General features: G+C 46.7%; 1 protein-coding gene across 5 annotated transcripts in view; it reads left to right on the forward strand.

The window, feature by feature from the left end:
* The window catches only part of CLEC16A (C-type lectin domain containing 16A), a 221,380-nt gene that overhangs the window by 103,114 nt on the left and 93,113 nt on the right, over positions 1 to 25,153 (forward strand). For 3 of the 5 annotated variants that reach the window (XM_059693162.1, XM_059693163.1, XM_059693166.1), the window contains 2 exons: positions 2,062 to 2,097; positions 5,594 to 5,714. In XM_059693162.1, coding sequence (XP_059549145.1) covers positions 2,062 to 2,097; positions 5,594 to 5,714 — 157 coding nt within the window. The remainder of the gene's footprint in view (positions 1 to 2,061; positions 2,098 to 5,593; positions 5,715 to 25,153) is intronic. The other 2 variants (XM_059693164.1, XM_059693165.1) reach the window with 1 other exon arrangement.

Consider the following 25,153-nt stretch of genomic DNA (forward strand, 5'->3'; position numbering starts at 1 on the left):
ACAATATTATATTAGGTGCAGGTGGACAATATAGTGAAGAATCAATTTCTGAAGGGGAGTTTCCACCACTCACCTCAGTCCAGTTCCTGTTGCAAGGTAGCTATTTGGAATCCTCCAGAAGCTTAGCTTCTCAGCCTGTTTCAGACATGAGAGCACAGTGGTGTGCTTTGAATTTGAACTTAAGGAAGTGTATGGTTTAGCAAGCAATTGAGGGCTTATGTGGTTTGTTTCAAGTTCTTTGCTTGTATCCAAAGAACATTCCATTTCATCTTTTGGATTCAAAGGCTTTTTTTTTCCCCCTACTAACTAGACTTTTCTAACTCTAGGAGGTTGAGCCTTTCAGAAATCCCACCCTTTAGTTTCCTTAGGGACTTGTGAGAGAAGTTCAAACAACCGGACTAGTAAATCATTGCTAACTTGTAAACTATTCCTTCATACATTCATCAAAGAACCACCAGATTCCTGTGCCAAATGCTGGGGACCAGGGAAAATGTCGCTGCCTTCTGAACCTCCCATGAAATCGAGAGAGGTGAAGTTTATTAGCAAGTAAACGAATGACAAGTGTGTTGTCCCTCTGAAGGAAAGGGGGCTGGCACTACTTCAGATATATAGAGATGTATTGTAGGAGGAAGGCTCCTCCGCCAAGGTTGAGACCTGAGCTGAAACTGTAGAGCGAGAAGGAGGCAGCCAGGCAAAGACTTACAGGAGGCACTTTCCAGATGAAGGCAACAGTGAGTGCAAAGTTCCTTCTGGGGCAGAGCACAGCGTGCTCAAGGAGCAGGGTAACGAGCAGAGTGAGTGAAGCGGCCAGGAGCGGGGGAGGGGCCACGAGAGGAGGGGTGCTGGGACTCGCAGGCCATGGAGAGACACCTGGCAATAAAGTCATATTTTCCCTCATGCATTTTGCAAATTACACTATTTATTCTTTCATTTGACATCTTTATTAAGCATTTTCTAGGTGCTAGGCACTCTAAGATGTAAGACTAGACAGTGAACAAATAATATAAGAAAGATCAAAATAGCAAGAATGTCACTTGGTCATGACAGCTAAGAAGGGAAATTCATGTTGAAATGAGGGTCACAAGAACTACTGGGGTCTGATGAGAACATGAAAGCAGAACCTCAGACTTGGGCTGGACTTCCCCCTGTGCAGGGATATTTGAGAGAAAGCTCGTCAGTCAATCTCAACTCTAGCTGTGTGACCTCGAGCAAGTTACTTAACCTCTCTGTGCTTGAACTTCCTTGTGTGTCCTGCCTATCAGCTCTTGCTCAAAGTAGATGAGAGAGTGACTGTGAGGTGACAGAGTCCAGTGCCTAGCCGGCAGTAAGTATTTAAGAAATGTTGGCTGCACATTGGTGGAGCATTCCAGCATCATAGGTGGGAAAGAAATAGTCTTTACTGATCTAAATCTACCGAAGTTTAATGCTAAGGAAAAGAGGTTGGGAGAGAATTTTTTGGTGGATATCAAACTCTGAATGTAAGCCACTAGCCATCTTTATGTTAGTAATCTTGGAAACCATTATGAAATAAATTATTTGCATAAAGTTTTATTTGTCCCTGCATTCTATTTCCCCGTTCTCTTGTAAAACCACAAACAATTTTTGTTTATCGCTACTGGCCTTGAGGAAATAGGATATTTTGCTTTACTCCTTGGATATGCATTATGCATTAAAACAAAAAATACAGTAGCACCTCATAAAGTTTCAAAAGTAGAGGGAAAAATTTCCCATGATTTCATCACCCTAAACAATCAACACTTAGACATTTTTTTGTCTCCTTCCTCTCTTTGCAAACACAACTTAACATGCTTTCAGGGAGAGTGTACCATGACCTTGCTTTTATCTTCACACCCCTTTCTCTTTCCTTTGTAGAGCAAGAAGTTTGTTATGTGGTAATACAACTTTAATAAGTCTACTTTCTTACTGGTGCATAAAAGTCTTTCTGCCATAGGCATTTTCCTGTTGGTGGACATTTTGGTTGCTTGCAGTATTACATTATTTTCAACTGAACTGTAATGAGCAGCTTCACAGTGTTTTCTTTCTTTTGGCTTATTTCTTTAGGATAAGTTCCCAGAAGTGGAATTTCTGGTTCAAAGGGTATGAATATTTTTTTGTGTGTGTGACTCTCTACATATTGCCAGATTGCTTTCCCAATGGGCTGTGCCCACTTTAAACGGCTTCAGCACTCCTAAGAATGACTGACTTTCACAGCCACGTCCACGGTCTTGGTGGGCTGCTAACCTGAGTGACTGTCGCCTAAACTCAGCAGCTTGCAAATGCAGCAAGGGAAGCAGGGGAAGGGCTCCAGCAGAGCCTTTGATCCAGGACCAGCCCCAGGGCTCAGTGTGTCACCTGCACTTTGTCATTGCGTGTTTGTAGTGGCCCCATGGTCTCAGGGGTGGTGGGTCCTCATTTCCAGAGCTTGAGCCTGGGCTTGGGGAATTCATGCTACTTGCCTGACCCCAGGTTGAGTCGAGGTTTGTCTGACTGAACCCATCCTTCTGCCCCACTCACTGACCTCATCCCAGGACTCTCCTTGCCAGAGTTTGCTCCCCATGCATTGAAGCAAACTGGAGGAGTTCTTTATATCTGAGTTGTCAGCTGTCACCCTTCCCAAATTTAGTCTGCTCTTCCAGAGTCAGTCTTCCTGGCATTCTGTGGCAGCACCTCAAAGAATAATTCTTTTTTACTATTATTTTTAAGTTTGCATGTGTATTTAGCAAAGTAAAGTACTCAGTAAAAGCTTAAAGCTGGATCCCAAGCTTAAATCTATTAAAGACAAAGGCATGTGGTTGGAAGAATGTAGACTTTGGGAGTCTGATTGTTAATTGAGTCATCTTGAGTAGGCTGCCTAACATCTCTGGGCTGTAGTTTTCTATCTGTACAATGAGAAACAAGCAGGTCCTTAAAAGGCTAGAATGAGATAACAGTATAGTGCCCTCCTGTACCTGGCAGGCGGTGGGTAGCAGAGGGCATGGGTATTGTTTTAGGGGGTGGTGGGATGAATTTGATGTCTTCTCCTGGTGTCTTAACTTTTGTGAATTCACGGGAGTTGTGTTGCTGGTCAAGTGCCTGCCAGACCCAATAGCCCCAATGGGAGCCTAGCTTTCCCCCAAGTGGAGCACCGGGCCTTGTGGGAACCTGCCCCTCTCACGTTCGTGGACGTGGGCCTCTCATGCATTCTTCCTGCTCTTAGCAGCTGAGGCAGGAACCAGGAAAAATATCATTGTGGGTTCTACTTTATATATGCTTCATATTTTTATTATTTTATTATTATTTTGTATTCCTGGAACTATCTTCCATCTGTTGCTTAAAGAGCAAAAGCAGATGTTTTACCAAAAAGGTCCACATTAGGGGCCAAGTTTCAAACTCCTTGTACACTGGAAGGCTCTGGTTTTCAGAGTGATGGGTGTAAGCTGCACACGTTCGTCTTTCCTCATCCCCGTCCAGGGTCCTCTTGATTTCTCTGCCTTCAGAGCCCCAAGAGGAATGGGTTGTTGGCAGTGAAATGAAGCATCCACATAACTCAGACCTGACCGCCATGGGCCTTTTTCTTTCTTTTTCCCCCATCTCAAGGCCGTGACTCCCTATTTTCTCAAACTGCCACATAGGTTAGGTGCCCACCCACATCTTGGGCTTTCTGCACTTGGGCTGCCGTGAGCATTGGAACATCTTCTCCTCATGTGCTTGGTTAAGTGACACAGGTGTCACACATTCCTGGGTTCAGCCCCAGCTCAGCCACTCAGCAGTTGTGTAAACTTAGATTTCTCTGCCCCTCCACGATGTTTCTTCCTGAATAAAATCTTTACATTGCAGGCAAGTACCCACATTGCCTGGCACACAATAGGAGCATTATGAATAAAAGCTGTTTTGATTTTTTTTAAAATGAAAGTATACCTCTTCTTACTGTTGCAGATGTCTTTATGAAGATTGTACTTTAAAAACTCAGATCAGTACTGCCACCACCATCACCATCTATAATAATAAAAGCATAATATGCTAATTAGACTGGACGTCCTTCCGGATGACCTTCCAGACGAAGCGGGACTGCGAGGGAAGCCCAGGTCCTGGGTGCCTGCCAGCGGCCGGAGGGAAGCCTGGGCCCCAGGTCCAGGAAGTAGGATTATTCTAGTTTTCTCCATTAGATTGAGTGATTGGCTCAAGGTCTCCTGCTGGTTCCAGGCCAAGGCAGGATTAGTGTTAGGCCTGCCATGGGGCATCTTTACTGCCTGGATTATCAGGAGTCCTGGTTTTGGGAGACACCTTGTCATATAAAGGGCAGCCTCTTCTCTCAGTAGGCCAAGCCTGTAGTCCTTGGAACTGTAAACAAGAAGACCCAAAAGTGGGCTGGAATTCATTTTCGTGTGGCTCACCAGTGGCGACAGTGGTTTGTCCCATGCCCGCCCCGTGCCCAGCAGGCGAGTGACTGGAGTAAAGGATAGCTGCCCCTTTACAGAACACATGCTGGCTGCTTCCTGCCCATCCCTCAGCTTTATCTCAGAACCTTTTAGCCGCCCGGCGAGGTGGGGACCACCATCCCCATTTCACAGATGAGGACATTGAGACTCACGCAGTTCAGAGGCCTTACCCAGTGTGGCACAGCTGGGAGTCCAACACAGATCTCATATGCCTGACTCCAGAGCTGTTTACCTGTGGCCATCAGCTAAAGTCAGGGACAGTGGTCTGGAGGAGGCCTCTCCCGTGGGCTGCCCTTCTGCTTCCTGGCCTCCGGTTGGTGGGCAAGTCAGCCCCCACTTAAGACTCAAAGGGAGCAAGCAGGCCCGGGGTGAAGGCTGCTTTCTGCACAAACTTCTCTGGCTTCCGGGGCCTGGGCTTCTGCTTTTTTCCTGCTCTCTGGAAATGCCTAATGACCACACAGGATTCTTCCAGACGCCTCTTCCAGGGGCCAAGAATCTCAGCGCTAATGGAGCTGCCTCTGCCCCCACAGAGCTGGCAGGGGAGGCTCAGGGCACTAACATCACTGAACACCTGCCAGGTGCCAGGTGTGCTGCCCTGTCAGTAACATACCCTGATGGAAGGCCAAGAGACCAAGGCTCCGAGGTGAAGAGGCTCATCCAGGGAGGGGCAGGGTTTTAATGGGGTCTCGCTGGCTCTGAGCCCCACAAGAATCGCCTCTCTTCTGCCGCCCCTGCCCCTACATTCAATCGGTGGGACCTTGAAATACTTTCACTCATGATTTGGATTTCCAAATTCCGTGCTGGTTTAGTTGAAAGAGGCCTGGTTCTAGTCCTCCCTAGATGTGTGCCCAGGCAGATCATGTCACCTCCTTGGGTGTCATCAAGGTCACATGACACGAGGCTAAATGTCCTGGCAAATGACAGGTGCTCAGTTGAGGGAAAGTGGCCCACGCCTAAACCCGTGGATGTGGATAACTGAAAGAGGCTGTGCCCTTGGTGGTTTTTTGGTTTTTGTCTTGCCTTGAAAGCACCAGAGCCATGATACTGGGAGAGGGGGAGAGGCAGACTTTATTTTGTTTGTTTTTAATCAAATGTCAGTGTGAGTTCTCCATGTGAAGCATTTCACCAAAATGACTGCAATCTCACCTTTCTCTGTCTCTGCACTGTCCACTCAGGCCATCCGGGTGTTCTTCATGCTCCGTTCGCTGTCACTGCAACTGCGAGGGGAGCCGGAGACCCAGTTGCCACTGACTCGGGAGGAAGATCTGATTAAAACCGATGACGTCCTAGATCTCAGTGAGTTGGCCTCTGAGTCACAGCAGGGGGGACACTGTGGTGCTGACTCACACGTCACTGGAAGGGTCGGTGTGTGACCTGCATTTTGTACTGGGGTTGATCTGTGACCTTGAGGTAATAGAGTGTACATGTCCCATAAAACTTTTGAAGAAGGGACCCAGATTCTAGGCACTTTGATTCTGGGCTTGCGGGTTCTGCTCTCTGGAGACCAGGCGGAGCTGTGCAGATGGTTTGCTAAAAGATCTGTGCCAGGGCTTTGGGGATCCTCAGGCCCCAGGATCTCCGTCCTCCATGCAATCATAGCAGCGTCAGTTTGATTGGTTTTGTCTATTAAGGGTTTTCTGTATAAATCCAACGATTAAAGGGTTCTGCTGCTTAAAAAAAAAAAAAAAAAAAGGCTTTCAAAAATGCAAATCACAGCCTGACCGGGTGACTCAGTTGATTGTAGCAACATCCCATACACCAAAAGGTTACGGCTCAGTTTCTGGTCAGGGCACATTTAGGTAGACATGAATAAAAGCTTTGGAAGCCAGAGAACTGTTCTCTACCTGAATCCTTGGGCTATTTATTTAATACACTGCAGCATGAGGCTGAGATTTAAAGGAGACAAAAGGTATAAAGTCTGGTCATTTTACCATAAACCTCCTCATGTGTCTACATAGTTCTCTCTTTCCTCGATTTGCTAGGAGGCAGACAAGATAGTTTTCTGATTCTTAAAGGCATTGTAGTATATTAGGACTCTTTAGTTCTAATGGACAGAAAACCCAACATAGGCTTGCTTAAGGAAAAAGCAAGGGGAATTGGCTGGTGTCACTAGAAAGTACTTCGGGCATGGCTGTATCTAGGTGCTCAAGCTGTGTCATCAGGAAGCTACGATTCTGCATCTCTCCATTCTGCTTTCCTCTGTTCTGGTTTCATCCTCAGGAGGGCTCTCACCAAGTAGTGATCAGTGGCCATCAGCGGCTCCAAGATCTGTTGAAGCAACTAAGCAGCCCTGACAGTAACAGAGCTACTCTTTCCCTTTTATAGAAGTCCAGGGCAGTGCTCTCATTGGCCCAGCATGGGTCATATGACCATCCCCGAACCAGTCAATGGTCAGAGGAATTCAACTCAGTGATTGGCTAGGCTGGGTCATATGCCTGGAGTTGGAAGTGGAGCCTGTTCCTTTTGAGCCCCATCACTTGAGAGAGGAAGGAAAGAGCCCTCATGGGAAACTTGTAAAGAAGAAATGGAACCTGAGCAAGCAGGAACAGCAAATGCCATTCTTTGTTGTGAAGTATGAGGAGAGGGGACCTTGTTTTAAATCAGCTTTATGAAATATAATTTACAGCCAATAAAATTCACCAAGTTTAGTGTACAATTGAATTAGTTTTGACAAAGCGATTCAGTTGTGTGACCAGCGATCATGATATAGACCACTGGGGGTTGGCTTTCAAGCCAGATACTCCTGCCCTTGAGCAGCTGACTGAAACCCTCACAGTATCTGTTTTCTCACCTAGAAAATAGAGGTAACCTTCTTTATATTTGGGGCTGTTTTGACACTTGAGTGAAATGTAACTTGAGCCCTGGCTGGTGGACTCAGTGGTTAGAGCATCAACCCTCACACTGAAGGGTCTTGGGTTTGATTCCCAGTCAAGGGCACATACCTGTATTGCTCTCTCACATCGATGTTTCTTTCTCCCCCTCACTTCCACTTTCTCTGAAAACCAATGAAAAAAAATAATCCTCTGATGAGGATTAAAAAAAAAAAAAAAAAAAGAAATGTGACTTGACCAAATGTGTCTAGCATATAACTATTCTCAGGAAATTGTTGTCAGTATCACTCGTGAATTAAATGAGGTGAAGCATATGAAGAGCAGAGTAAGTGATTATTATGAGTTTACCTGGCTGTCTAGCTTCTTTTTATGCCTCTTTATGTTCTTTCTTTTCTTGGAAGAACAAAGAAGCTATGTTCCCTCTGTGTTCTATGCCCATCTCCTTTGGCTTTTCATTTTTGAGAAATGGCCATAGTGGGTTCTGTAAGGGTTTAAATTGATCAAGTTTTCTAGAGAACTACAAACCACTCTTTTTCTGATTCGATTCAAAGAAAGAAAGGGAAACAGCTTGCTTTAAAGGGGGCTACTGTATTCTATTTGAAAATGGAATTAAATTTTATGCTGGGAACTCACATTTCCTCCCTCTCCCGCCAAGAATGGCCTGCTGAAATAAAGGTTAAAAGTATTTCACTTACCAATTTTAATTGATTATATTGCTAGTTGAGATCACTTAACTGAGCCTTTTGGGGGAGTTGGCCATTAAGAAAGTAATGGCTGTCTATCTTTACCCAGTCTGGTTGCAAATTATGTCTTTGTTAAAGAGGATGCCATCCTTTATTATTTAATCTAATATTAGGAATTATGGATTTTGCAAGTACATGGCATAGAATAAGCTCTACATGTGTTGTTGACCTGTGTTGGGGTGTGTGTGTGTGTGATTTTTTTAAAATGCTGGAATGGCCAGAGGAATTCAACTCAGTGATTGGCTAGGCTGGGGTCACATGCCCGGAGCTGGAAGTGGAGCCTGTTCCTTTTGAGCCCCAGCTCATCTTCCACTGGGGGAAATTAGCATGCTTTGCGTTTCACAAGATGTCCTCTGTTTGTACAAAATGAAGGAAGCATCATAATGTAGGCGGAAGCATTTGTATTTGGTAAATGATTGGAAGCTGGACACACTTCTTATGAACTTAGTGTTTTGTTTCCCAAACAACAACAAAAAAGGAAGCTGACTCGGGGAGAAAAGTTTAGGGTTGGTCAACTTTTATCTAAGGTGATATGGTCTGACACACTTAAAGAAATGCTTGCTCTGCACAGCAGGAAGAGGTGACAGAAGAGTGTATTACTAAGCTTGTCACACTTTGATAAGAAACCACAGTTCAAGAGTACTCAGGAGCCATCTCACATGCCTGCTGACCAGCAGCAGGCCTCTAGGCCAAGTACGGCAGGTGAGCTCTGCTGGGGTGACCTCTGACAAGGATCATCAAAGATGCATCAACCTGTTATCAGTCCTCCAGAAGGAAGCAAACTGTCCTTAAAGCCTGTCTTGTTTTCACTGTAGAGAGTGGTGGGTGCAGAGGTCACAAACTGGCTGCCAAGGAGGGAGAGGAGGGAGGGAAGGAAGGGAGGAGAAGGGAAGGAAAGGAGAAAAAGAGAGAAGGAAGAAATCAGAATACAATCAGGTGCATGCAGCACAAGGCATGGCTACAACTATGTAAAAGTCAAGTGCCCATGTGGATAAGGCTGGGAAGGAAAGAAGAAAGAAAGGGGAAAGGGAAGAGAAAATAGACTAGATAAAGTAGATTAGGTTTCTTTAGAGAGAACAACATGAATCTCCATAAACCCAGTCTTCAGCTTTAACAGTTATTACCCTTTTGCACAGTACAGTCTCATTGTATCTGCCCCACCATTTCTCAAATTATAATATGCCCCCTGACAGTGTATAAAAGCTAATGGAAGACATCATATTATTGCATCTATAAATACTTCTAATAGATAGGGACTTTGGTTAATCTTAATTGAATCGGTTGCCACCATGGCAAATTGTGAGCTTCTCTAGCCTCTCTGCTCATCTGGATGGAGTCAGACCTGGGGCCTGTGCTCTCCTGTGTTCTGCCACCCTGGCCCCATTGACACTTGATTTTGCAGTCTCTGGTATAGTTGGAAGTAATCAGCTTTGTGATCTTGCTCGGGGTCTTCATGCTTGTGAGGCCCAGTGGCCTTGCCTTTAAGATGGTTCTAAAAGACTTTGCAAAGGCTGTTGAAGATCAAATGAGAACATGCACGTAAAGCACACAGCACTGTGCTTGGCACATAGTAGGTGCTCAGTGAACGAGAGCTGGCTGTCGTCCCTGTTGTAGCTGCTAAGTATCGAGATGTAACTCATACTGTGGGGCACCAAGGGGCGGGCCTTTTCCGCTTTAACAATGTTTTAGGAACGTATCCTGAAATATTCAAACCAGTACATCACCTGTATGATGGCAGTGTTTTGGGGGCAAGAAAGGCAGTTCTGGCTGCTTGGGCTGAGATGAAGAGAGCTGCACCTCCTGTCCAAGCAAGGCACACTGCACATTCACCAGTAGGCCTACTGACCAGTAGTCCTGGTAGTGCTCTGAGGACAAGCAGGCTTAAAGGAGAAGCCAGGTTCCTGCCTGGATTGGCATTGGAGCCTTTCGAAGGAGTCTTGCCTGTTCCCAGATAACACAGGCAATCATGGTAGGGGAAGTTCCCCCATTACCCAGACATCCTAGGGAGATACAGGCAACCAGGCATCCTCAGGAACCATCTGGTTTCCTTCCCAGCCTTATCCACATGGGCACTTGACTTTTACATGTTGTAGCCATGCCTTGTGCTGCATGCACCTGATTGTATTCTGAGTTTTTAAACCCATTTATGAAATCCATTCAGTGAAATCCATCCATTTGTTCAATTACATTGAGTTCCTCTTGTATGCCAGGCACAGTGCTGGGAGCTGGGATGTGATAGTGAGCTAAAGCCAGACTTGGTCTCTGCTCTTATGATACTTCTAGTTTGATTGGGGAGAGGGGAGCTAAGAGAGGAGTAGGTGTGAAGGAAGTAAATGCACGACCTTTTAGATGGCTCTGTGGAGGTCATGAACAGGGCCCTGTGCTAGGGAGTAGTTAGGAGGAAAGACCTGGTAGGCTGATTAAGGAGGACCTCCCCAGAGAGGTACTGTATAGGAGGGACCAGAAGATTCTATGAGAAAATGAAAGAATGAGGCCCACCAGTTAGAGGTGATGGCGAGGTGAGGCTGGAAAATGGGACAAAGCTTGGTGTGTCCTAAGATCCTAAAGGAGGCCCTAACCCATTTGGCTCAGCAGATAGAGGGTCCCAGGTTCGATTCCGATCAAGGGCACGTACCTTGGTTGCCAGCACATCCCCAGTAGGGGGCGTGCAAGAGGCAACTGATTGATGTTTCTCTCTCATCGATGTTTCTAACTCTCTATCCCTCTTCCCTTCTCTCTGTGGAAAATCAATAAAATATATTAAAAAAAAAAAAAAAAAAGAAGATCCTAAAGGAGGCTGTTGTGTCTGGCAGGTAAGGAACAAGGGGAGGAAGACCTAAGATGAGCCTGATCTCAAATCCAGTGTAGAGGGAAGCCAACAGCCGTAGCCGGTTTGGTTCAGTGGATAGTGTTGGCCTGCTGACTGAAGGGTCCCAGGTTCAATTCCAATCAAGGGCACGTATCTCGGTTGCAGGCTCAATCCCCAGCCCTGCCCTGTCCGGTTTGGCTCAATAGATAGAGTATCGGCCTTCGGACTGAAGGGTCCTGCGTTCGATTCTTGTCAAGGGCTCATGCCCGGGTTGTGGGCTTGATCCCCAGTAGGGGGCATGCAGGAGGCAGCCAATCAATGATTCTCTGTCATCATTGATGTTTCAATCTCTCTCTCCCTCTCCCTTCCTCTCTTTGAAGTCAATACAAATATTTTTTTTTTTAAATCCCCGGCCTGGTTGGGATACGTGAGGGAGGCAACCAATCGATGTCTCTTTCACACCAATGTTTCTCTCTCTGTCTCTCCCTGTCCCTTCTACTCTCTCTAAAACTCAATGGAAAACAACAAACAAACAAAAATTAGAGGGAAGCCATCAGAGGGTTCCTGGAGGGACGTGTGTCCTGCTAGTGCACTTCTAGAACTGTAACTGCCAGGTCAGGCAGTCCCAGCAGGGGCCTGTAAACCATGCCAGGGCTAGAGAGGCCCCAGAGCATAGGGTTATGAGCATGAACTTGGGAGCCAGACTGTGTCCAGGATGAAATCCCAGCTTTGCCCTTGCCACTTGCCAGTGTGTGACCTTTGACCAGTAACTTAATATCTTGATGCTTCAGTTTTCTCATCTGTAAAATGGCAGTTGTTGGGAGGAATAAATGAATTAATATTGGTGAAGTTCCTAGAACACTGCCTGGCACAATTGCAGGGAGGCCATTTAGGAGGCTGTGGCAGGTTCCCACGGGCTGATGACAGTGGGAAAGGGGAATGGGGACATAGTTTGGGGGCAGCATTTTGTGACTAATCCACCATGGGGATGCTGGAGAGTTAGCTCAACTCTGGGTTCTGAGTTTGGGAGCAATTAGACAGCAAAGAGTGAGGGGATGGTGATTCCATAATCTAAGGCCCAGCCCTGGGGAAAGAGAATGTTCCAAACAGAAAATGAGGGGTGAGTTGGTGGCCAGGTGAGAGGTGTCAGAAGGCGTCTCGGCTACGATGTCTAGGGAATGAGTTGGAAACCTCTTCTTGTTCGCCTCAGAAGCTGTTTTCCACGTTATTTCATAGATTTCAGATTTACCATGTTTAGTAACTTGTGTAATATTCCACTCATGTAACCATTCCAAAGCTGTTGGCATTTCCACGTCTGCTTTGTAACCAAGAGGGCTGTTCCTCAAAGGCCTTGCAGCAGCTTGTTAGAATCCTAGGTCCAGCGGTCTGTGAGAAAGCCCAGCCCTCCAGACTGATGTGCACAGATAAGCAGGTCTTTGTACTCTAGATCTGATTCCTCACCAGACTGGACACATTTGCCAGGGCTGCGGGCCTAGAGAATATCTAGCATAGTATGGAAGTGGTTCGGAGACCTTGGGACTTCAGCCCAAGGAAATGCCCAAACAAAATTAAAACCCAACAAACCTCTGGGGATGGGATTGCCAACTTTTTATTTCACCAAGTAGTCATATTCAGAAAAAAAGCATTTATGCATTATCATTTCATAAAAGAAAGGACATCATTTCAGAATGAGGGACAGTCTTTCCAAGAAACAGCAGTGGGACTAACTGTAGGCCCATGTACTGTGCTTTAATGGGTGTCTAAAAAAATCTCAAGTGCAGATCAATGACAAAAGCGAAAGCCAATGTCTGTTTTTTCTGATTCAGTTTCTCCTGGGGGAGGCGAGCACTGATCACAGCATCACACAGACCAAAGTCAGATGCCACTGTGCTAAGTTCTATAGGATCAGGTAACGGGAATGACCTGCCCAGAGGTCAGAGAGACCCATCTAAGGGCTGGGTGTGGATGTGGGTGCGAGGAGGGGACTTTGCAAAAGCAAAGGCCTTGGGGCTAATGGGGAGGTCAGGAAGATGAGAAATAGCAGTGTGGCCAAAGGGCAGGCAGGAGATAAATAAAACAGTGGTGCAATAAGGCTGAGGAGATCGCCAAGTGTGCAGGCCTTGTAGATCAAGCATGTCAAACTCACAGCCCATGGGCCACATGCTGCCCACAACGAATATTTTTGCAGCCCAGCCAATATAATGGTATGTAAGAAGTGTTTCGATAAAAATTTTGTGACTTAATTTTTACAATATCCTGTTATACATAATTATTAATAACGAACTACAGCGTTCGCTAATGACTGATTACTATAATCGTGTTGCATTCATTTCCCTTGCGCATTTCTCTCCACTAATACTAGCAGCCGATGGCCACGTCATTAGTCTTAGACTGACTTGTTTGGTGTGCGCAACAGGAAATTTTTAACTTTCGGAGAACAAGGAAAATGGGTTTATTTATGTTACGCTTATTAATTTGTGCAGTTACTCAGTGTCTGGTAAGTCAATGTTCAAGAAATAATATTTTTACTAAAATGTTCTATTATTTTATGTTAACGATGACTCATTTATTTCAGCCCTTTGTATTCAGCATGTCTCTATCCAAATAAACCTACATTTCTATAAAAATTGAAGCTTTTGTTTTTTTGTGGCCCACATAAACATAAACCTTGTTTATTTGGCCCATGCTAGCCTTTGAGTTTGACATGCTTGTTGTAGATGTATCAAAGATTCGATTTTATCCTAAATACAGTGAGAGGAGTTTTTAACCGGGTGACACGATCAGATTTGCACCTCAGAGAGCCCGTTGGGCCTCAGCGTGAAGAGTAGATTTATGGACCTGGTGGGAGCAAATAGTTACAGCAGAGAGCTCCCTCGGGACGCCAAGCATGCAAGAACCATCTTATAGAGGTGTCCAAAGGTGGTGCCCATGTGTTTCTCACATACCCGTAGCCAATTGTTCTTGGGCGCTGCTGTGTTCTGCTCTATGGCCTAGCGCAGGGACTCTATTTCAGGGAGGTTCATCCTGTTTGATCTAGCTTGTTCCCTGAAACCCAAGCCATCATGCCTTCGAAGCTAATTATTAACAACAGTAACACTATTTTAGTTGTGCTTGTCCCTTGGCAAGGCAGGCTGTGGACCTTCCATCTGCTCTCCTTCTGGCTGTTTCTAGCCCAGACCTGTCTCTTTAAGAAGAAGCTGAAGGCATGGTGGAACCTTGGGTCCCAGAAAAATACAGACTTACGAGAGGACAGATCTGGCATCTGATCATAGCTCTGCCTCTTCCTTGCTGTGTGACCTTGGACAAATTGATTAGCCTCTCTGAGCCTCGGTTCCCTCGTTGACAAAATGAGAGCAGCAATGCCCATCTTTACAGGATTATTGTAAGGCAGAACAATAAGTTGTGTATAGCGGTTGCAAACTACTGGCCCTCAGGCAGATACGCCCACAGTTGTAGGCTGATGGAGCACTTTCCATTAAATTTTATATTAGTTGCCAACATTTTAAAATCAGGATATTTTATTGTACCAACATAGCTATCTATCACTTTGAAAATTGGAGTCTGTCCATGGAGCCTCCACACCCACAGGCAGCAGTTGGCTGCCTCTCTTCCTGGGCATGCGCCCTTCTCACTGTCTCACTCTGTCTCCAGCCATGAGCCTCCACGTAACCCCAGACCTGAGGACCCAGCTGCCTGCTCAGCACCTCACGTTTACCATGAACCCAGTGGAACTTGATCTTCCCCACAAACCTGCCTCCCACAGCCTTTCCATCTCCCAGTTGGTGGAACTCCATCCTGAGGCTCATACTTGACTCCCTTCTTTCTCTCAAACTGGACTTCGAGTTGGTCAGGATACCTGTTTGGCTCTCCCTTCCAAATACTAGTATATCCAGGTTCTGACCATCTCTTCCAACCCCAGCCCTGAACACCTGGTTTTGCTACCAACATCATTTACCTGGTTTATTAGAATAGCCTGTTAGCCAGTCACTGGCTTCTGCCTTGTCCCCTACAGTTAATTCTCGATACAGTGTCCAATGTTATCCTCTTAAAATATGTCAGATCATGTCCTGCTTGTACTCAAAGTAACCTCCAGTCATTCCGACTAAAAGCAGAGACCTTTATGGTGACTTACAAGGCTTAGCGCTATCTGGCACCACCTGGCTTTTCTCTGCTTCCTCGCTGTTCTTCAGACACACCAGGCATGTTCCCACCTCAGAGCCTTTGCTCTGCCTGTGCCCACCTGCAAACTGCTGCTTCTGCAGAACAAGTGCAGCTGGGGACTCTTACTAGTCTTATAGAAGCCCCATGTGGCAGCCATACTCCAAATTCTCCCTCCATGTTTGAATTCTGGACCAAGTTCCTTTATTATTCTTTCATTTGTTGACAAATATGAATGTGAATGTCATGAATGACTCTGCAGTATTCCCCCATTTCCCCAGTTCCTATCTCCCTTCATGCTTTGTCCCGGTGCCCTTGCAGGCCAGAGCTCTTAGACCAAGTGGAAGTCCCTGGCTGTGTATCATCTGGCTGCCTAGAGATTTGTTTCCAGCAAGAGTATTATGAAGCTCCCTAAGCCAGTTATGTGGTTTGAGTGTAAGTCCCTGAAAATGTGAGCTCATTGATTTTCTTCTCTTGTGGTCCTATCTGTCAGTTCTCTCTGTTGCCTTCCTTTGCTGATGTTCCAGTCATTGTCATGTGCCTCATCCTGGCGAAAATTAGAAAATAGCATATAAATAATGCAGACTGTGAAAAACATGTCCAGAATGTGGGACATTCTAGAAGACAACTGACTGGAACTTTTTATAAGTGTGAATGTCATGGAAGATCAAAAATACGGGGAGAGAGGGCTGGGTTGCTGTCCTAGATGATTGAAATGAAAAGAGACACGACAGCTGTCCACTTGGATTGGGTCTTGGATTGAGGGTTGTGTCTTTAAAGGACATTTTTTTTGTAAAATTGGAGAAATTTTATATATAGCTGTGATTAGATAATAAAATTGAGGTATGTCTTATACTTCTTGGGTGTAATACTGATGTTGTGGTTCTGTGAGAGATGTCATTATTCCTAGGAAATGCGGACTGAAGTGTTTAGGGGTAAAATGTCATGCTGCCTACAGCTTTGGAATGATTCACAAAATAAAAATGTGTGAGTGTATGGGTATACTAGTAGTGAGAGAGGATGCAAATGCAGCTAACTATTCATTATGAATCTAGGTGAAGGGCATATATGTGTTTACTGCACTATTCTTTAAACTTTTCTGGAAGTTTGAAAGTTTTCAAAGTAAAAGCCAAAGGAGTAGCAAGAGGGAAATCAACATTCGAAAATCAACATTCTTGAAAATCCAACATTGAATTAATGAGGGATGTAATGTTTAAGAACTAGGGCCCTGGATTCAGAAAAACCTGGGTTTGAATCCCAGCTATGTGACCTTGAGCAAACTAGTTAACCTCTCTGAGTTTTTTTCCTCATCTGTGAAGTGGGGGTGATTGTGCTTGCTTCAGGGTTATTCTGTAGATTAAAGGAGAGAATCCATCAAAAATGCTCAGTAGCATGGGGGAACATCTGTAATAGTGTGAACAACAACAAAAAGAAAGTTGCAACGAAAATTTGGAATTAAAAAAAAGAAAAAGCTCAGCAGCGTCTTCCATGTGCAGAGCTTTCCTAGTAAAAACAGTCATCAGCATTCATCATCTGGGACTACACATCCGGCATTAAACTCTTTTCTTATCAGACTCCTTTCTCGGTAGGAGTCTGACAAAGCCAAGCCGCCTCTCTGTCCATAGGATGCATTGAAACGTGGAGGAGGTCACACAGGCTTGTTAACTAGATGGTCAGTTTCTTGGAAAGATGACTTTTAGGAAAGTGGGTGCTGGCTGACTGGAGAAGAACTGAAACCTCAGGGAAGGCATGATTCAGGCCCAGATGGTTCCTCGGGGGCAGTTTAGTTCAAGTGTTCAGTCATGGAGCCCCTACGCAGTCGTTTGTGTAGGGCTGGCGCCGGAGTGGCCAGTGTTGTTAACATGAAGCCCTTGAAGCGCACTCTCCAGGCACGTGTGGCTTTGTGGCTCTTCGGCCTACACTTTCCCGCTGTGTTTTGTCTTTAAAAGTGATGCAGTCCTTGTGCTGGCTGGTGTAGCCCAGTGGATAGAGCATCAGCCCGCTCACTGAAGGGCTCGTGCAGGAGGCAACCGATCGATGTGTCTCTCTCACATTGATATTTCTCACTCTCTTCCCCCTGCCTCCCAACTTCCCTTCCACTGATCAGAAAAAATTAATGGAAAAAATATCCGTGGGTGAGGATTAACAACAAAAGTAATGCGGTCTACACTGGGTCTCCTCACATGCAGACATGTGGCAGAGCACCACAGTGGGCACCCCACCTGCCTGTCACCTGACCGGCCAACTTGGAACCACTCCTGAACCCGCTTTAATCCACATCCAGGAAGTCACCAGGCATTCCACCTCTGCAGCTCTGCCCCCACCCCACCCCAGGCTCCCCATATCCAGTGTCTCCCTTGTGGGGTTCCCGCCCATGGCCTTGCCCCACTGGTCCATCTACCCTGCTGCCTGTGTCTAAAAGACACAGTTATCCTACCATCACTCCCCTGCTGTAAACTTTCAGAACTGCCACACTTAGCCTTGTCCCTCCACTCCTGCCTTCCATCTCACTGTATCTGAACCCACCTGGCTGTGATGCTGCCTGCATGCTCTTGGACCCAGCCTGCCTGCCACTTCTCACCTGTAGCCCTTTGCCCAGGCTGTCCCCTTTGCCTGGCTTGCCCTCTCAGACCTCATTCCCAACCTCCTCCCTCCTCACTGCAGAATTAATTAGGTAACCCCCCTCCTCCTCTTCTCTCCCCAAGCACCTCACACATGTACTGGCCACTTTGTTTTCTAGCCCTAGTGCCAGGCACAGGGCCTGGCACATAGTACGCATTCGAAGAGGGCTTGTTGGATTGAACTGACTAAAGCTTTAGCAGTCACTTTACTCAAACACTTAAGGCATTTTCATTAACACAAAAATTATGTTTCTAAATGTTGAGTAATTTGGGGCAGTCAGATTTGCGTTAAAAGAATGATGTTTGCTCATCATTCTCATACATTTGAATGAGCAATTTCCTAATGCAGACTTTTCCCCACCAATGAAATATACCAAGACTCTTACACCCACCTTGGTGTTTTCTAAAAATATAGATTGTCTCATTTCAACATTGCAGTATCCCAAATCATTTTACCTAAGGGCTAAAATACTCCCCCCCACCCCGCCCCCCTGCGTCTCTTTGAGACTAGGACCTGAACTAGACTGATCAGAAAAAAAGCATGTCTGAATGAAACCGCCAATTCTCTAAGGGAACGGAAAACATGGAATTAACAGCGTCGCCCCCCTCTCTGTGATTAGGCTCCTTCTCGGTGTGCTTGATGAATAATGTTGCTGGCCCCTTTTCAGAAATGAAGTAGAAATATGGAGAAATGAAATTTGTGTCTTATAAAGTGACTGGAAATGTGATTATAATACAGCTGTCAGTTTTGTTCAAGTGGAAAATTTTTAAGTAAATCCAATTGCAACATTATTTGGTTCTTTTAAAGCAGGGTAATGTAGCTGTTTCCTGCGTATTGATTATTTGATTGGTACCTGTCTGTTGAACCTATTTTTTTTCTCAGTAGCGCTCATTGATGTGGTTTAATGTATATTCCTGTAATCTTTCCCTGTTTTATAAACTTACAATCATAATTGAGCTGCATTAGAGAGCCATGTTCTGCTGAAATCACAAGGTCACCTAATGGCTGTGCCCTCTTGTTGGTTATGTATTGAAGCCGTCCTAGGACAGTTCTTCTGAAAAAGACAGAAGTCACTTTTTTTTTTCCCTCTACAAAGCAGAATTTCTAGATTCCATTCTGAGTGTTGGGGAAATGAGGCATTTGAGTAATAGAGACTGGGTTTTGAGCTTTTTCCTTCTCAGCCTATTAAAATGATAGTTTCTGCTGAAGGTACTCTACAATTTAAGTATTTTTTTTTTTTCCAAATCCAAGTCCTTTCCACACATTTGAAAATGGGGCCGAAGTTTTGATTTCTCCCATAACAAGGGACCTGGTGGCTTAGATTTGCTCAAGGAGCAATATCTTCTGAGGCACATCACAGCCCTCGGGAGGTGGGTGGGTCTGGATATGGGTGGCCAGAGAAGCAGACGGGGCTCCAGTGGGTGGTGGAGTCCCGCCCTGGCACTCATAGGCTGTGTAGCCTTGGCATTCCCCCTACCTCACCCATCTCTGTCTGTACCTCAGGGGGCTGTCGGGAGGTAGAGGTGCTGCCTGGTGTGCTGAGCAGAGGGCCCAGCCAGCAAAGGCCAGCAGAGAAGCTCCTCAAACTTGAGTCTTCCCCCGCTAATAAACAGGAATTCCGGCCTTCTAGTTGCTCAAGCCAAAGCCTTGGGGTGTACTATCGTCTTTCTCTCATTCCTACCACAACGCTGAATGCAAATGCTGCCAATTCAGGCATTAGATAGACCCAGATCCGCCCCTGCTCCCCGCCTTCATCACCTCCACCCTGGTTTTGACTCTGGAAACCACCCTCTGACTGGGATGCCGGCTTCCTCCACTGCCCTTTCTCCACCATCAGCCCATTGTAACCTTTTAAACTGTCCAGCAGAACCCTCCAGAGACCCTGGTTGCTCATCTCAGGGCAGCTCCAAGTCTCCTGTCTGTGATCTGCAGGGCCTGTATAATGAGTGCCTCCTCTATCTCCTCCCCTCTCTCCCTACCCAGCTACTCCAGCCATAGGAACATGGAAAATCCCACCTGGGCTGCTGGCTTCAGAGTGGCTCCCACTCCCTTGAGGTACTACCGAAGTCAGCCTCCTTAACCTCATGGCTGGCAGGGGAGGGCAGTGAGCTGCCACAGGCAATAGGAATTCGTGGGGGGAATGGGGTTGAGGGTTAACGTTGAGTTTCAAGACATCCCTCACTCTAACCCACTCTATGAGTCTGTCTGGGGCTCTGCCTACACAGGGCTCCTCACCCCAAAGCCGACAGTTTCCCGCCCACCTCCACCACCCTGCCCAGCCATAGGGACAACACAGGACTGCTCTGGCCTCAGGAGGTGAGGATTGGCTTCTGGCCCTGATATCTCATCAACCACAGAACACCCCAAACAAATCTCTGGGGAGACTGAAGCAGCAACAGACAGCGTGACCTTTACCAAAGGTCCACGACAGGAACAGCCCATCTGACCTGTGCTGTCCCCTCCCCCAGGCCAGGATGCCAGTGTCACTTTCCCCAGCACCTGTCCTGCTAGCAAGCCCACTCTGCTGTCAGCTCAGCCTCACCAGCAGCCCAGCCCAGTCCCCACTAGAAAAAACAGGAATGGGGAAGGGACCAGTACCTTCCTCCCTCCCTCTCTTAGGGAGGAGATATGTTTCATTCAGGTTAGTGCTCCACCTAGAATTCTAGGAAAGGGTCAAAGTGGAGGCCTAGGAAGCTCCTGGAATAACACGGAATGACCATTGAATCTCTGAGTTAAGAGGATGTCCTGATTTAAGACTTCAGGACTCCTGTGACCAGCATGCTGTGGGGCTCAGTAGACTGTCTGGACTGATTTTTCAAATGAATGTCTAATGTTGTTTGCTCTGCTGAGCCTTTAAGAAATGTACAGGCTACTGATCTTGGGGCATTTAAAAGCTTAAATTGTCATTTCACTTTGACCTGCCTGAAAAAGTGAAAATTGGTTTGCCATGCTGCCCTTGTGTGCGGCCACACAGCAGAAGAACTGCTCTCAGGGTGTCTAACTTGCCTCTGTCTCCGTAGGACAAGACAGGGCCCAGGCAGCGGGTGGGTAGTGGGAAGGCTGGTGGTCTGGCTATTTCTGGCCTGAGGCTCTCTGTGTCAGAAGAGGGAGACAGTGGAGATACCACCTGAGTTGTGCTTTGAATTCACTTTAGCATCACTTGGAAACTGTCCGTTCCCAGGCGCCACTCCAGAAGGTTCTGATTCACTTGTTCCAGGGATGGGGTCCTGGCATCTCTATTTTTAGATGCTCCCTAAGGGATTCCATTGTACAACCAGTGTTGATAATCACTGGGTTAGACAGAATAGGAATGTTCTGGAACTGAACACTTAGTCTGTACTTGCTGCTCTCCATGCATTCCAGTCCTTCTAGGAGCTCTCTTTGCCCACCTCCTAGTCAACCAGATGTTGTCAGGGAGGCCAGATTTGCTGGCATGATATGGTAGTCACGTCTCTCTCTAGGTTCTGATGTCTGCTTCCCAGGTGGAAACCCTGTGCCGTTCAAGTCACCCTTACAAATCCCTCAGAAAGTGACCTGTAGGAGAGTGACATCTCGCAAGGCATCTGACACTTCTGGTCTTCACTGCAGGGCTGGTGTCCTTGTTCACCAGCAGGGGGAGGCTGCATTGTATGAGAGCAGGTATCTACCTGGGAGACTCCCACTGGGCACTGGAGGGGTGCTCAGGAGAGAGGCAGGAGGGGCCCACAGGGAGGCACAGAGTTCCACCTGCCCCTCAGGCTCAGTCCTTCGGTGGGGTGGTAGCCAGAGCGGCCTATGTAGTATTTAAGCTGTTATGTTCCTCTCCCTTCTCCCTTCCTAAACGTGCACAGTTGAGTTTAAGTTAACTCTGCGCGCAGCAAGCCTTCATCTGAGTTGAAGACAAATCACTTTACCTGTCAAGCCTGGGGCACCTTGTTGGAGAGAAGAAGGGGCTGGGCCTCCCGACCTCTTCCCCCCGCAGCCCTACAGCCCCACCTCCCTCTCCCCCAGCTCACATGTGCTCAGGCAGCCATGTGCTTGGCCTTGGTTATGATTGACGTGGGCTGGGCCAGAGGGACCCTTGCAGAGCTGGGAGTCTCTGCAGCACTGAAACCCCAGCCTATCCCTGACTCTCTGGTTGTCCTGAAAACAGCCTGCTCTGCTTCAGGCAGAGTTGTAAAAACGCCTAAGAGCAAACAGGCAGAAGAGGAGGCTTGGAAGTCAGTTGCCTATAATTAGGAGCTAAAAGTTCTCATCCCATCTTCCCCTCTTTCCTCCCTGGTCTGGTGGGGTCACCATTTTTATACCAGGTTCAATAGATCTCTCATCTCCCTGCCAAATCCTTATGCAAAAAAAAGTTCCATGCAACTTCCTGGTTTTCAGCTTGGCGCATCCAAATTTTCTTTTGCATTCATCTGTTTTCATTACCCATACCCAGGCCTTTGAGTTGTATATGCTTTGTGTTTTTCTAAATGCAATTGGGGTTTTCCAGCGCTGTGCAAAGCCAGGAAATATGCATGTCATTTAAATGACTCCAGTTAACCTTTAGCCTTTAACTGGTTGCTCATAAAACTTGCCTCTCTCCTAGTGATGAGTTGATTGCATTCTCTACAGCAGCAAAATGGATGAAGATCTACAGCTTTTTTTTGTTCCATGCTGGGCCTCCTTTCCTCTGCTGCATCCACCCCATGAATCCCAGAACCAGATTCTAGCAGAGCAACCTGGAGGTGGAAATATGAGTCCCAGGTAGTATCTAGTGAAGGTTCTAGGCTAGATTTATGCAGCCTTGTTGCCACTCCCTTGGCCCTGGCTTCAGCTGCTTCCCTTCCCATTCTATATCCTCTGCTGGATCACACAGTCATGATAAGAGATACGATCTTTTGATCATTTCCTTGGGCCAGGCAGTGTTGCAAGCATTTTACTCAGGTTAACTCATTTAACCCTGACAACCTGGCCAAGTAGGTCCTATTATTATCCCCACTTTACAGAAGAGAAAGCCAAAGTACACAGGTAAAATAACCTGCCAAGGTCACACTGCCAAGAAGTGCAGGAGCCAGGACACAAATGCAAGATTCAGACGCAGAACTTATACACTTGACTCTGGGCTAGGACACCTCTGTCCATTCAGTTACCCTCTAACATATCCTCCTGTCCATCCATTATTTACTGAGTGGTGGGCACTGTGCAAGGTGCCAGAAATACACAGAGGAATAAGACAGCCTGCACTTTCAGGCAGCTGCTGACATCCTGGCAGGAGCTACATCAGCAGGTGGATGTCAGTGCTTTGATGGAAACTGTAGGGAGCAGCAAGGAGACTAGAGAGTCGTTGTGCCTTTGCTCATGATGGGGGATAAATAGGGATAGGAGTTGCTACTGGGAGCCCCAGCTATTGAGCAGAATGTTGTTTTAAGTGGGTATTTAGCAGGCAGACAAGCTGGGCAAGAGTGTTCCAGGCAGGGAGCATCCTAAGTGAAGTCACAAAGTTGCGTGTGGTGACTGGTCAGTACCCCGTGTCTAGAACATCGGGTGGTATGTCATTTCCCATGGCTGCTGTAACAATTGTCTATCAATTTAGTGACTTAAAACAACACACACTTACCATCTTACAGTTCTATAGGTCAGAAGTCTAGCCTTTACCACCTTACAGTACTATAGGTCAGAAGTCTAGCTAGCATGGGTCTCAATGGGCTAAAATCAAGATGTCAGCAGGCCTGCTCTTCTTTCTGGAAACTCTAAGGAAGAATCCCTAGGCTAGATTTATGCAGGCCTTTCCGCTTCCGGAGACTGCCTGCATCCTTTGGCTCATGCCTCTCTTCCATCTTGAAAACGAGCAGTGGTGGGCTGACCCATTCTCATACCACATCACCCTGGCCTCTTCTGCTTCCCTCTTCCACTTTCAAGGACCCCTTCTGATTAGATGGAGCCACCCAGATAATTCAGGACCGTCTCCCCATCGCAAGGCATTTAATCACACCTGTGAAAATCCTCTTGTAAAGTAACATTTTCACAGGTTCCAGGGGTTAGAGCAGGGGTCCTCAAACTGCGGCCCGCCAAAAACATTTATTCGGCCTGCCGGGTGTTTTTGCCGCCGCTGCCTGTTGCTTAGCAGCCGACTAGTTTTTTTTTTTAAACTATAGTCCAGCCCTCCAATGGTCTGAGGGACAGTGAACTGGCCCCCTGTTTAAAAAGTTTGAGGACCCCTGCGTTAGAGCATGGACATGTTTGAGGGCCGTTGTTCTATCTACCATGGGTGGAGTGTGGGAGCTGGCAAAGTGGGGGATAGAAAGATGAGCCGAGGCCCGGCACGACTTTCTGTAGTTATGGGGTCCCCAAGAACCAGTGGCAGATGCACAGGCTAGAAGTAACCCTTGAGATGCTCTTGGGTTATGTGACTGGAACCCACCCCCAGCCACATCCTTGGCAGCTCCTCTGACCTTTCAGCCCCATGCAGGGCTGAGGCCAGCTCAGCAGGCCTCCTCTTTGGTGGTACAGTTTAAGACTCTTTTCTCCGCGCCTCCCCCCTTCCTGCCACCGTCCCCAGGGTGTCCTTGGTGTCTGCCCACTGACATTCCCCAACTTGCCTCCCCCAGTTCCGGACACCCAGCCACTTCCTGCCTTTCTTGCCAGCCTTCTCCATCCTTCCCCTGGGTTCCTGCCGTGGGCCCTTCCTATGATTGGTGCCTCCCCAGCAGCTTAGGCTCACTTCTCCCCAAAACTCCTTTTTGCCCTAAAAGGCTCAGATGTCACCCTCTATGGCATTCTGACCACCTCCCACACACACAAACACGAGGCACCACTCCCTTGGGTCCTCAAACCACAGAGGCCCTTCTTGTTTCTTCTCGGACATCATTAGTCTAGGACAGTGGGACTAGAAGGCGGGTTCACTCCAGCCGATTTTAATCGGGAGGAATTTTAATCAAAAGCCCCAATTTGGTTGTGAGAGGGACATTTCTCCAGGAAAGGATTAGAGTTCCAGTCATTAAATGGTCTGTTGCAGAATGTTAGTCCTTGACTAAAGTGGTTGGATTTAAAAATGAAATAAAAGAAATATTTTCGGTTTCGTGTGTGTGTGTGTGTGTGTGTGTGTGTGTGTGTTTTGTTTCTTTTTAAGAAATGAGAACATTGTTGACCATGATGGAAAAACATTCTGATTCAGGCCTTAAGTATATGTATGAGAATTGAGGTTCTGCAAAGTTCTGCAAATGCCTTTCTGGATTTTGATGGCTCTTGTTAAAAAAAAAAAATAAACCCACGGTAACCTTAGATACTGTGTGTGCGTGCGGGCATGTGTGTTTATGTGTATGCACATGCGCATGTGTGTGTATGTAACGGGAAGGCATAGTAATATGCTTTATGGAAATCCAAATTCACTCATTTCCAGTCATCCCTTTGGGCTTGGGACCATGGCTTATGAGAGGTCCCACTTCCCCATCTGGGTCGCTCTTCCCCAAGTCCCAGGTCCAGTCTTTCACTTCTCTTCCTGCTACGAAGAAAGTGTTTCTCTTGAAAACAAGTGACAGCACTCCCCCTCCCTAAATGATACAGAGTGACACCGAAGACAGGAACTCATTTGGGTGAAAACTTGAGGGTTAA

This window comes from Myotis daubentonii, chromosome 4, assembly GCF_963259705.1.
Source record: "Myotis daubentonii chromosome 4, mMyoDau2.1, whole genome shotgun sequence".
In the NCBI taxonomy this organism is placed as follows: Eukaryota; Metazoa; Chordata; class Mammalia; order Chiroptera; family Vespertilionidae; genus Myotis; species Myotis daubentonii.